This window comes from Desmodus rotundus, chromosome 12 (genome assembly GCF_022682495.2).
Source record: "Desmodus rotundus isolate HL8 chromosome 12, HLdesRot8A.1, whole genome shotgun sequence".
Lineage (NCBI taxonomy): Eukaryota > Metazoa > Chordata > Mammalia > Chiroptera > Phyllostomidae > Desmodus > Desmodus rotundus.
In genome coordinates, this window is record NC_071398.1 from 96,146,097 (window position 1) to 96,159,080 (window position 12,984).

The 12,984-nt window shown below is 44.5% G+C and overlaps 1 protein-coding gene across 1 annotated transcript in view; it reads left to right on the forward strand.

The window, feature by feature from the left end:
- Nucleotides 1-2,943: 2,943 nt before the first annotated feature.
- SLC9C2 (solute carrier family 9 member C2 (putative)) overlaps nt 2,944-12,984 on the forward strand; it is a 48,851-nt gene continuing 38,810 nt past the window's right edge. Inside the window, exons 1-6 of the mRNA XM_053915905.1 lie at nt 2,944-3,079; nt 4,890-4,990; nt 6,353-6,481; nt 8,442-8,607; nt 10,432-10,548; nt 11,712-11,873. Coding sequence (XP_053771880.1) covers nt 2,944-3,079; nt 4,890-4,990; nt 6,353-6,481; nt 8,442-8,607; nt 10,432-10,548; nt 11,712-11,873 — 811 coding nt within the window. The remainder of the gene's footprint in view (nt 3,080-4,889; nt 4,991-6,352; nt 6,482-8,441; nt 8,608-10,431; nt 10,549-11,711; nt 11,874-12,984) is intronic.

The window sequence follows — 12,984 nt, forward strand, 5'->3', positions numbered from 1 at the left end:
AGGGCGACCACATCTCTCATCCTACATGTTCTTCCTGGGGTGTCATCCTGGCATGCCTCACATAGAGAGGCTGGTCTCTGCTCTCTCCTCCCGAACATGGGCAGGCCTGGGCTCTCCTGGAAGTAGTGCTATGCTATTTCCACGGATCATAAAAGGCAGTGAGAAGGGATGCAGTTTCTGCCTGGTTCTCCTGCAATGCTCACTCCCCGAGGCCAGCCTGTAGGGAGACCATATGGACAGGAAGAGAGGCCCCGGACCTGCCAGTGGATGAACGAGCCATCTTGGAAGTGGATCCTCCCGTCAAGCTGCGGAAGCTGAGACAAATGGGGTAGAGACAAGCCTTCTCTGAAGGTCCCTTCAAGACTGCAGGTTTTGGCTAAATAAATGATTGCTGTTGTTTTACGCTAGTAGGTTTGTGTCTGTTTGTATACAGCAATATATAACATGAAAATTTGGGAGCCTGAAGTGAGAAATTCACAGCAAACCCTAAAATATGTGGCATTGCCTTTTTAGGACGGGGAGGGAGGCGGAAACCAGGAGGACCTAGCTGAGAGGGTTGCTGAGAGCCCGCGGGGCTGTCAGTAGATTATTAGCAGAATCTTTCAGGGCCTCTAGGAGGCCGTTTGTGGGAGTTTATAGGAAAGAAAGGAAAAATGCTGTTAGAAGCTGGAGGAAAGGGGCCTTTGCTATGTGACGAAGGTAAGTTTGGCCCCACTGTGTTATAGGTAATAACTCAGCGATCCTGATGAGGATTTTTCCGAACAGCGATCAATGGCTACCGACTTCTTCTAAAATGTGAGAGGAAAGAGAGGAAGTAAAAAGGAACAGTCCAGTTTTCAAGTAAAACTTCAAAGAAATATCAAGAAGCCAGTACTTGGTGGGCTTGAAAATGACTGTTTCTCATTCCTAGCCTTTCTAGACAGCAAAAAGTTCTCAAACTAAGAGGTGGCTTCTGAGACAAGATGATATTTCAGGTGGGATTGTGAGGCCACTTGTGAAGACCTTTGAGATACCTAAGGTGGTGCCTCGCGGAGCATTTGAATGTGGCATAGGAATGAGAGAGCAGAATTTCATCGTCTCAAAACAACATCCTTGAAAGGAAACTAAAAATTGATCAGTAGTGTTCATTGCTTGAAATTTATACTGTATTTGTTTTTAGTGATTAGGGTTGAGGCAAAAATACGTCAGTCAGCCATCACAGAATTTGGGATGCATTTGTTCTCCAATGAAGAGTGGCTGATATTGTGTCTTCAAATTAAGGACCAAAAACCAGTGAAAAATAGGAGTCAAGGAGGAAAATGGGGGTGAGAAATTCCCACTGAAAAGGTAGTGGTAGGAAAAGACAATGGAAAGGATCATTGATAAAGTCAGAGGGGAGACAAGATAATGTTGAAGGGAGCTAGGGGTGAAAAAGAAAAAGTCTATATTTTAATAATTTGGGAGGAGGTTCTCTCTGCATGATCAGTGACCGTTTCAGCTATTATGCCAGGCAAAGAAAATCAGTTAGGACAGTTGTGGGTATGACCCAGCTTGAGCAGTAAGAAAGCCAGCTTCCCTGGAACTGGGTCACTTAGCTGCTTCTGGATTGGTGGTGGGGTTGATGCATGTAGCCAATCAGAATGAAAGTGAGTTGGGAAGAAACCAATAGGAAGTAGGCAACAACATAGGTTTCAGTGTGGTATCAGTTGGCCGTACTGAGCCCAGCAAACAGACGCAGAGCTGAGTGAACATTGCATTGTTCTTTGTGGTTTCCTACAGCCTTCATCTGGATTTCAATTCGGAACCCACTGAGCCTTGGAAGCACACACCGCTGGGCTTGGTGGTTTGGAGAAGAGCTTGATTTGAGAGTGAGAGTGTCATGACAAGCAGGTCTAGCAGGAAGTGAAGATGACAAGGACCTAAAGACAGGTGAAGCAATTTGAAGACGTAGCATTTTGAATCTCTTTTCTGCCCCGCCTTCTGCTTCCCCCAGAATCACTGTGGTTTGTGGACCAAACAGGTACAAAACAGAGAACCAAAAATGAACTCTAAATACTATTGGGGATACTTCAGGAACCGCTAGGAAGTTTTAGGCTAAGACTAGCCATAGGGAAAACTAAAACAGAACGAGTCCTTCTCAGCACCACTGCGTAGGCTGTGTCCTTCACAAGGGCACTGAGGTATGGGGGTGTTGAAGGTGAAATCCAGTCTGTTGTTCATGTGCCAAGCCATGTGCCGGGTTGTTAGGAAAGGGAACTTTTTCTAATTCACTCAGACACCATATGATCAAACCTCATCTTTTCTTCCCTTTTTTTTCAGGTTATTCAGCCCCCATCTCTTCCTTCCCCACCTAACTGGTGTGACTCAACTTTGACCTTGGATCCCCTTTGCCATTTTGGTTTTGGAGGGGTCCTAGAGAGGAAAAAGGGGCATAGGACTGCAGTAGTAGCAGGGATTTCTGGAATGATTTGTACCCATGGAGAAAGAGTTCCCCCTCAAAGAGTTCAGTTTATCAGCTATTTAGGGAGAGCCCAGCATGTGCCAGGGACTGTGTGCACAGCCTTGAGAGAAATGGGTATTCAGCCCTAGCCCTTGAGAAACTCACTGTGCAGGGGGGAAGGCAAACATATTTACCACATCACACAGCCCAGTGGCAAGGGCGAAAATCCACACAGCCCTCCGTTGTGTGCATGAAGCAGTCAGAGACACGCTAACACTGCTGTCTGTTTCCTGCAAAATGTTACCGGGGCAGGAGCTGGAACGGGAGGTGTCAATGTGTGCCCCATGGGAAGACACGCGCTCACCAATGAGTGTGGCACCGTCTTAGATGGAAAGAGCGTGACTGCGTCAGGTCCTGCCAGGTCTCATTTTCTCCTTTTTGCACATTATCCCAGGTTAGTCTGCGGTTGTGAAAGTGTCAGTGACAATTCACTTGTGGATTCTCCAGGAAGGCCTGAAAAAGCAATGACAAAATTGAACTCTTCCTTTTGGGGGCAAAAGGAAGGCATCAGACCCGATTTACTCTGTGGAAGGTCGGCAGACCACATGTATTCGCTGGGGCATTTTACAATGCTCGCCTGTTGCACCATTGTTTTGGGAGGTAGGTGGTGGCTTTTAAATCTCACCTTTCCTCTGCCCTTGGAGCCTTGGCCAGTGCAGACTGTAATCACAACCACATCCAAAGAAGGGTCCAGTGCAGTCATAGACGTGAGTAAGTGCTGTCAGTCTAGCTCCACTTAGTTGTAAGTAGCACCTACCTTACGTTCCTTGACTCGGGGACATTGGCCGAGTACAGCAGCATGGTCGGCCCAGGAGAATAAGACAGTCCTTCACCTCCAGGAGTCCCTGTGTGGGGACAGCGGGCAAACACATCCTTACAATGCAATGTGGGTAGCAGTACGAAAAGGCATGGTCCAGGTCTCTGCGGAGGAGGGAGAGCCTCACACTGTCTTATGCCGCCAGGCCTAACCTGACCAAAACGGCTGGGATGAGGGGAGGCAACGGGAGTGAACAGATCCTAGACACACGATCACAGTCTGCATTGTTGGAGTCATCAGTTCTATCTGTTGTGTTATGGGAAGATGAACGACCCACCCCTGTCGAGAAATTAGGACAGGCAGATTTATTTATTTATTTTTAGAGAGGGGAAAGGAGGGAGAAAGAGAGGGAGAGAAACATCAGTGTGTGGTTGCCTCTCTTGGGAACGTGCCCCCTACTTGGGACCTGGCCTGCAACCCAGGCATGTGCCCTGACTGGGAATTGAACCAGTGGCACTTTAGTTCACAGGCCTGTGCCCAATCCACTGAGCTATGCCAGCCAGGGCAGGAAGGACTTATTAAACAATGATTAAGAATTCAGTAGGAATGGTGACTGCTATTCATGCAGATAAAAACATTCAAAATGCAGGTGCTCAATTCCACAATTCGACACTAGCGATTAGAGAAGTTTCTAGTCCACTTAAAAATTTTTTTCTTGGGAAAAATGCCAGCTGCTTTAACATCCTTTCTGGAATTAGGAAGACTGTAAAGAAACAGACAGTGAAGCAACTGTGCATTAAAAAACTTGAATTTCACTCATTGTATCAGGGAATGCTTTCTCTGGGGTCTTTAAAATACAAATGACCTTGGTGCCTGTTGGTACTACGAGTGTTGGTGACCATGAACTTTACTAGTTCTAGATCCTTGATGATTCCATAGAGACAAGGGGTCCAGCAGTAAAGGGCATTGCAGAAATAGTTTGAGAAACATTTCCTTTGGCCTTACAAACAAGAAGTATTCCATAAATATTTACTGAGTTGGCTGGACGTCAGTCAGTGCAGAATCTGGGATGCCAATGAGTCTTGCCTGAGGCATAAATTAGTTGGATTAGGGTCCCTAAATTACTTCTGGAGGAACCGAATCTCAGAGCAGACAGTTTCAAGGTGAGAAAATGCATGTAGACAGAAAATTAACAAGTGTCTTTGGTGACTTGTCTGGTGAAGGCAGTTTTCACTGTAGGTAGAGCTCGGTTAAAAGTATTTCTGGCTTTTAGGAAAACTGTCCAATATGTGTTTCTGTAGTTCAGGATGAGTAATTATTAATATAAAGTGTACTGTGTAGATATGAAGTTTGGCTTTTCATAATTTCTCATCAGTAGAGCCATAGGTAAGTGACATGGGTGGGCAAAGGGGAGGTTTTTGGAATGTCAACATTTTCCAAATTCACCGGTAAGAGATGCCGCAGTATGTGGGGCCTACACTTGAGGGGCAGCATTGGTAATGAAATGAGGCTCCGAGGCAGTTTTTTTTTCTGTTAATTATTTATTCATAATGATAGGACACTTAGAGTACATTTAAAATTAAATAGAGGGGATATGAAATTGTTTTGAAATGACACATGCTGTCTAAATAACACATGCCTTTATTTCTTTAGGATTTTTGAGGGCCTTTTTAAAGAATTCTGAAGTCATTGTCTTGACAGTCCTTTCCCTAATTGGGTTTGTGGTGGGACGGCTGGCCTACAATTTTATTGAGGTAATGTGTGTCCCACAAGTTAGAGAATCAAGGAAAGAACAAAGACCCCGAACAGGGTACACTGCCAGGCATCCCTGAGTGTATGGATTTTTTTTTTTTTTTTATGTGAACAGCTGCTGAAAATATTTATCTGGTAGTAAACTTTTTGAAAGTGGAAAACCATTTGGTAAAGGAGACCTAAATGAGAGATGCTGGAGAAAGAGCACCCATTTGGAAGTGAGGACAATTTGGGGGCATTCTTGGGTTCTCCATCACCTGCCTTTGGAGCCTTGCCCTGGTGTCCTTCCCTGGACCCGTACTGGCTTCTCCTGTGTTACTGCCTTCAACACCCGCGCAGACGCTAGTTACAAAGGCGGGAATTATCGTCGTGAAGAATCATGGCTGCTCTCTTCTGTCAGCTTCCAGTGTTGCGTAGTAGAGTATAACAGACATATATGACACTCGTCATATGTAATGTCGATACCAGAAAAATGTCATTAAGTTACGAGCTTATTAACTCTTGATTTCAAATGCGCAGCAGTGTGATCAATAAGAATTTGTCTCCACTCTTTTATTTTTTAAACATGGAGATGATGCTTCTACCCACTACTGCCAGCTAATATCATCTGGGTACTTACTTTGGGCCAGGCTCCCTTTTAAGTGCTTTGTATTTATTAATTTATTAATTTGTTATTAACTCTTGAGTTCATTCATTCATCCTCACGACGACCCAGTGGGAGTAGTTACTCTATTCCCATTTTACAGATGAGGAGACCGGGGCTCATAGAAGTTAAGTGATGAAGATTAAACTATTAATTGGGCCAAAACCCTTTTAGGAGGGAATATTTATGCTACTTCAGTCATTATTGCTGTATTCTCTATTTATCCATGTATAGCCTTCATGATTTTTTTCCTGTATTCACAATCTGTACTATTATCTATATATTATTTTTCTCCGACTCATTGAAAGATTTTAAAATCCTAAGCAAATGTCTATAAAATCACAAGTACCTGTGCAAGGTTTTCCCCACTCTTAGTGCAAATTAGAATAAATATCTAACAACTAAAAATACTTATCTGTGAGCCACCTAAGATCACCTCAGAGGTCGCCAGTGGTGGGGTGCCACTTGGGAGAACACCGATTACTTATCACGAGCAATGTTCATGGGGCCCAAGCCCTCACAGTAGGGGGCTGCATAGAACTTGCCCGAACAGTTAGATCAAGAAACCTCCACAAGACCCAGGACTGGCCTCGTAGATAATCTCTCATACATTGCAAATTGGGTTATTCTAAAATTTATATTAATGGACATGCCATCAACCCAATCGCTAATGCTTCAAGATGGCAGCAAACTAATTTCTTGTTTGCTTTTGTTAGTTTAGGTGTTCCAAGTTACCTACCCTCTTTTAAAAACATCAAGTTTTTCGCTCTATTGTTATATTGCACCTTTAATTATATTTCTGGCTGCCTTGGATGTGGACTTTTATATCCTCAAGAATGTGCTTTGGCAGGTAAGTGACACATTTTAAAACAAACTGTGGTCAATTCTTGTTCATGTTGACAGAGAGTATGATTGTCGATAAAGAAGGCTAATAACTCACCAACCCCTGGTTTTGGTTGTTTGGCCCTCCTTGCTCTGCAGAAGCATCATTCCAGAGAGTTGAGGGGAGGGAGAGGCGTGAATGTGTGCTGAGTGGGCGCTGTGACTGGGCACTGAGAAAATGTCACCTCCCTTTTGCATCTAAGCAGACCGCAGTTCAGACGGCACAAGCCAGGCCGACAGAGGGCTGATCCCTGTGTGTCTGCAGAGAGCAGTTTCTGTGGCGAAGATTGTTGGTGCCTTCTCTCTCCTTTTTCTTAACCATGTTTGCCAGACTGTTTTATTTTTCTTTTCAAAGAAAATTTTTATCCTTTTTTTTTTTTTTTTTGTATTTTGTACATTTAAGGTTCTACATTGTCCCGTAACTACTGTTAGAGTGTAATCCCATGTGTTTTGGGTGTTAGTGTTTCTGTCACTGTCCCAATCCTTTCTGCATTTTACTGTGCTTTTCTCTTTGACCCATTAATCATTCAGACACTGTTTTGAAGTTTCCAAGTGTGGCTTTTCATTATCATTTTTCTCATCTCAGCGTGGCCAGAGGATGTGCCCTGGATGCCAAAGCTTGTGTTTTGTGAAGATTTGCTCTGTGGCCTAGTACGTGATCAGTTTTCCCAAATGTTCTGTGTTTGCTTTAGAAAAATGTATATTCTCTGATCGCCGAGTGCAGGGGTCTAAGTTTGTTCGGTAGATTGTTTTGTTAATTATGACGTTTGGTACAGCGATGGAATATTACTCAGCAACAAAAAAGGACCAGAATATTTAGAGGAACAACATAGAAGAACTTCAGAAGTGTTTTGCTAAGGGACAGAATACCAGACTCAAAGGCTGCAGATTGAATAATTCCATTCACACACCTTCTTTCTAGCAAAGGCAAAACTGCAGGTTTGGAGAACAGATCATTGATTGCTGGGCACTGGGGATGAGGGAGGAAATTGACTACAGAGGGGCAGCGTGGGACAGTTTTTAGGATTTGTCCCAAAGCTTTGGTTTTTAACTGAGGTCGTAGCTAAATGACTATAGGTATTAGTCACAACTCATATAACTGCACCCCAAAAGAATGAATTTTACCATTTGTAAGTTAAAGGTAAGTTTTAAAGAATCAAAGAAAATAGATTTGCATTTATTTCTCCTGTATAGTTGTTGTACTTTGTATTTACCATGGGTTTCCTTTGCTTTTTCTCATCCTTTTTCCCTTCTCAGTCAAGTTGATTCACTTTTCTTTATTCTTTTTGTCCCTCCTACTTGTTTAAAAGTTTTACGTTCTATTTCCATTCTGAGGCAGGCGCTGCCAATTGCCTATTTGAGATGCATCCTCCCCTTCCCCCTCACTAACAGAAATTTACTATTTTTTGTTTGGTATGGTAGTGAGCCTACTGTAAAACACCACATTTTCCAGCATTAGAAAAGCGTGGCCAATGAAAGGCACTATACAAGTTTTGCTGAATAAGTTTTTTCCCAGACTATCTTTAATCAGGGGGCCCAACCAGTTGCAAGTGCTTTTCGCCCTTTGTTTTATTTCTTTCCCCCTGGAGACCTGCAGATGGAGACACCAAGGAAAGCAGGAAATGTTTTACGCAGAAGCAGGGGAAATTTGCATTTCATTTTAAGAATGTCATTTTGATGTTGAGAACTATTAAGCTGGAAGAGCAACCAGGAAGTGGGGCATTGGTCTTTTCATGAGAAAGTAGAATCCCATTTGTTTGGAAGGGGTGGTCTCTTTGAGGCAGGTAAATGAGAATACCTTTCACAGTTATCTTCCCGAGGAATTGTAGAAAATGCGTATCATCAGGATCTGATTCTTCTGTGAGGACATGAAGTCATGCCGTCTTTAGATGTTAAATCTAACACTGCACAATGATTTGGCTTCACAGGTCTTATTGACCGGATTAATTAGCTTCTCTACAACGTTCATCATCATTGGATTTGTGGCGATGAAACTCAACAAGGACTCCTGGGACCTGCAGTGTTGCTTGCTCTTCAGCATGACCATTGGCATCACGGACCCCATCCATTCTGTGAAGTCACTGAAAACCATCGGTACGTCAGATATATTTCTCTCTCTTGCCTTTCAGACAGGAGAATAAGCCATTTGCCTTGGTTATATTTTTCGGGCACACACTGTGCCCCTAGCCGAGTAGATGCGTGTGCTGCTTTTCTTGGAGACGGAGCCCTGACTGACTTGAAGGATGCAGTGCAAATAAGGCCACTCAGGATTTGGGGTAAAGAGCACCAATTATAATCTCAAGGGATTTATTCCAAGGAGGAAATGTAACCTCTCTAGAACATGATGAAAAGTAGCATTCATATTCCGTTCCACCGAGTTCTAAGCTCTAAGGTAGAGACTGTGCTTTACCCCGTTGAAACTTTTCCAGGGCCTCGCTACCTCTCGTTGCAACTCCCTGTTGAATGAGCTAGCCTTGGGCAGGCGGTCCTACTTTAGTGACAGGAAGGGGGAAAGAAGGCAGCCTGGCAAACACGTTATCCCATGAAAGCTTATTCCCCAGAGGGTTGGGAGGGGAGGGGGCGCTGTACTACTTCTCCTCTGATTTGGGAGAAGAAGATGAGTTCACGCTGAGACTCCTTCCTCTTGTCATGCTTTATTGACTCAGCAACACAAACAGGAAATAGCTCCATGCTATGGTTTCTGTTTTGACTCAGGAATGTGTCCCTAACCAATTTTCGGGTGTTGGTTATAGCAGGCAACCTCCACGCTTTCCAGCAAGTGATAGTCCCATTTCTATACCCACTTATCCCTACAGTTGTGAAAACATAGGAGGTTGGAAGACACTTGCGATGGTAATATTCTAAATGCTCAGTGAGTCTGATACTGTCCTCTTCTCTTTCTCTAGTTTTTCTAAGTTCAGTTTTTTTTTTCTTTCTTGCCTTCACCTGCCTTTTTCTTTTAGCCACTTGTATTTGTATTTCTTTTGCCACTTGTTTTACTCACCGCCTTCTCTTCCTGCTCCCCTTTCTGCAATCTCTTGACTCTAAGAGGCCATAATAAACTATATACTTTATTTATTGCAGTTTCCATATTCAAAAGTGTTTTCAGCAAAGGAGTCAGATAGAAAGTCTATTTATCGAAAAGACAGCCAGCGAAGGTATTTGGCTTTTAGTCAATATTTTCTTAGTGTCAAAAATGCTTAGGGGGTACATGGGCTCTGGATCCAGTGGCCTTTTTCCTAGTAAGACAAGTTTGCTCTTCTGGACATTTCATGTAACTCAAACCGCACGATACGAGACTTGCGTGTCTGGCCTCTCTCACGCAGTGCGGTGTTTTGAAGGTTCATCCACAGCTGCACCGCGAGTCAGTCAGAACTCCATTGCTTCCTGTGTCTGGGTGGGATTCCGCGGTAGGGCGAGCCCGCAGATGTTGGTCCATTCACAGCCACCGGTGGACGATGGTTGTTTCCACTTCTGCTTGTTACGGGTGATGCTGCTGTGAGTGCGCATGTACACATTTTTGTGTGGGCACGTTTCCCATTCTCTTCGGTGTGTGTCTAGGAGTGGAATTGCCAGGTCACGCTTTGCACTTATTTCTAAAATGTGATTCTTCAGGGGTCTAATGATTCATATTTATCCGAGCTAAATGTCATGCCCCGCAAAGTGTCTTGTCTTGTTCTGGAGCTCAAACGTGGCCTGAGGGCACCCCGGGCATCTCAAGGAGTGCTGTGTCCATGTACCTCTGCCACTGGGGACACAGAGGCACCATGGAGAAGTGAAAAAATGATGATTGTAACTGTCCTACGGTCACGGCTGCCTGCTCTGTTTCCCTAGCATTCTCTTTCTGTTCTGTGTCTGTGTTTCCTGTGCACGAGCAACATTTACCACATGAAATTGTATTTTTATTTCCTGTTCCAGGCATTTCCAAAATGTACACTGACATCATTCGAGGAGAGTCGATGATCATCTGCTGCGCCACGAGCATTTTTTTTGGAATTCTTCGGAACAACTTACCTCACATGTTCGTGTATAAGGGTAGGAACATTTGGGGGGTTTTGTATATTTTTAAAAATTATACTTACATGGTGCATTTCAATCCATCCTGAAATTAAAACTCGTTCAAGATGTCTTTACTGCTTTCTCTATACTTTACTCTGGGACCAATTAAAATAGCCTATCAGGCAATAAGAAAGTAATTACATGCCATCTATGTCTTTTCTGGGACAGTAAGAGGGAAGGAATGTTAAATTCACCCATCTCCCTGAATATGCACGTGCATACGTGCATGCACAGGTAGTTTCACCTGGTGCAGATCGACTCCTTCCCACGATCAGCCCGGACCTCACTGGGGTGCGTGTGTGAAGAATTGGCTTGGTCCTTGTGAAAGCAGAATGGTTCAGGCAGCACCCGGAGCGTCAGGTCCTCGAAGTGCTGACACTCAGATGCACGTGATTCGAGTTCACTGGGTTATGGAGCGTAGCGTCTCGCTAGGTTGCCAGCGATGGTAATAGCAGAGAAGAAAGGGGGAGCAATCGCAACACGATGAGGCCAAAGGTGTCCCCCTGATACATTGATATGGCAGCCGTGGGAGGGGAGCGGCTAAGAGGAGAGAGAAATGGTGGTGGGACAGAGGGGCTTGCGGTGCTTCATGATAGGCGTTTGGGATGCGGCAATGTGTGTCATTTAGGACTACCCTCGGCGTTGCCTGAAACTTGCTCAGTGTCACTGCTATCCCAAGTTACTGTGATTACAGAAAATTTCCCTCGTCCTTTCTTCAAATGCCACCCAGGCTGGGGGCAGGGGTCACAAATGGACTTCAGGTTGGTGGGATCCTGGACAAGGTTTGCTTGGCCCTGATATCGTTTGTGAAAAATTGAACTTGGATGGATATTCAGGTATCTTTTGGATGGATATTCACTGTCCAGCTTGCCTGAGACTTTTCCCATAATTCGCTCTGACTGGCTCCTGAAGATGTCTGAGCTTGCTGTCCCTGGGCAAGAAACCTCAGGCTGCAGGTGGGAAGGGAATGTCCCCAGAGAGCCTCTTTTGTCAGACTTTCAGGGGAAACTCCCATCTGCTGAAGGTCAAGGTCTCCATCCAAAGCCTAGAGCAAACCAAAGTATGTAGACCGCAATGCCATCAGCAAAGGAAACAAAAGTTATAATTCAACTTTGTTTTTTCTCACTTTCATTTCCTAGAGTTCCACATAGTCATGGACTTCTCCTTGAGCATTTTGGGAAGCATAATATTTGGCTACTGGTGTGCAAGAATCATTGAGTTTATACTCACTGACCTGTTTAGCAACACGCTGACTAATGTCATTCTTTGCATCTCAATGGTGTACCTGATTTTCTACATTGGTAAGGCAGAAACAGACCCACCAAGCGCACGCCTACATATGAATGCCCCACATCTCCGTTTTCCCTTGACCTTGAATCTAGTTGCTTCTCCCTTGTTGTGGCCCCTCTGCACATCTCATCATCTCATCTCTCTGCCACCTCCCACTCTTCCCTGGTCTCTTTTAATGTCCCCTTAATTTCAACTCTGTGTCCCTTCCCTTTGGGTTCTTCCGCTATGTGGTGACTCTCTCCTTCTTTTTGGGCTCCACCATTTGATTTCACATTGAGTCACTGGCAGACCCTGAGGAGGAATCAGTTCTCGTGGTTCCTGCTCTGACCCTTGGCCACCCATGTCTCAAAGGAGAGGGGCTGGAGAGGTGCCCCTGAGGCCTCTTCTGGCTCCATAGTCTTTAACTCCATGAGCCCCAAGGCTGAGGGGAGGTGGCCCTCACCTGAGGCTGGGTCAGAGAAGGGGAGGGAGAAGCCAGGTGCACCTGTGTCGGGGGGAGCTGAATTGCAGGAGCCAGAGTGCTAGGCACTGGCACACTCGCCCTGGTCCTCTGCTAGTTCAGTCTGGTGAGAGTGGGGGAGTCTTCGGTGGCCTGGTGGGTGTGGCCAGTCCCCAAGGGCCATAGTGGCTGTTGGGAAACAGCCAGATTTGGCTTCTTCCCTGCCCTCCCATGGCGGAAAAATTCTGAGAAGGCGAAGAAGAGCAACCATCACCTATAAAGCTATACAATAAATGTGATCACTGATACATTTTGGTGCACATTTTTGCACCTCAGCCTTTAAAAAACACATATAAACGTGCATACATAGATTAATGTCAGCATTCCTGCCCAGTATTCAATGGCATCGGGATTATACCAAGCAAGATGACTTCAGTTTTCAGATAAAGTTGTTCGGTGGTTTCCTCATTGCAGATGTTGTCTCTTAAGTAGTGACTATTACTGAAAAAGACTGTGATGAGCTTTATAATCTAGTAATACTAATTATAGAAATTGGAAATAAGATTTTGAGAGAAATTTTCCCTCTCCATGTCCCCAGCACTATTGGTTTTACTGCTGCTGGTAGCTTAAATTCGGTTTAAATTCTGTCTGACATTTATAATGTTCTCTCCGAAGGCTCTGCA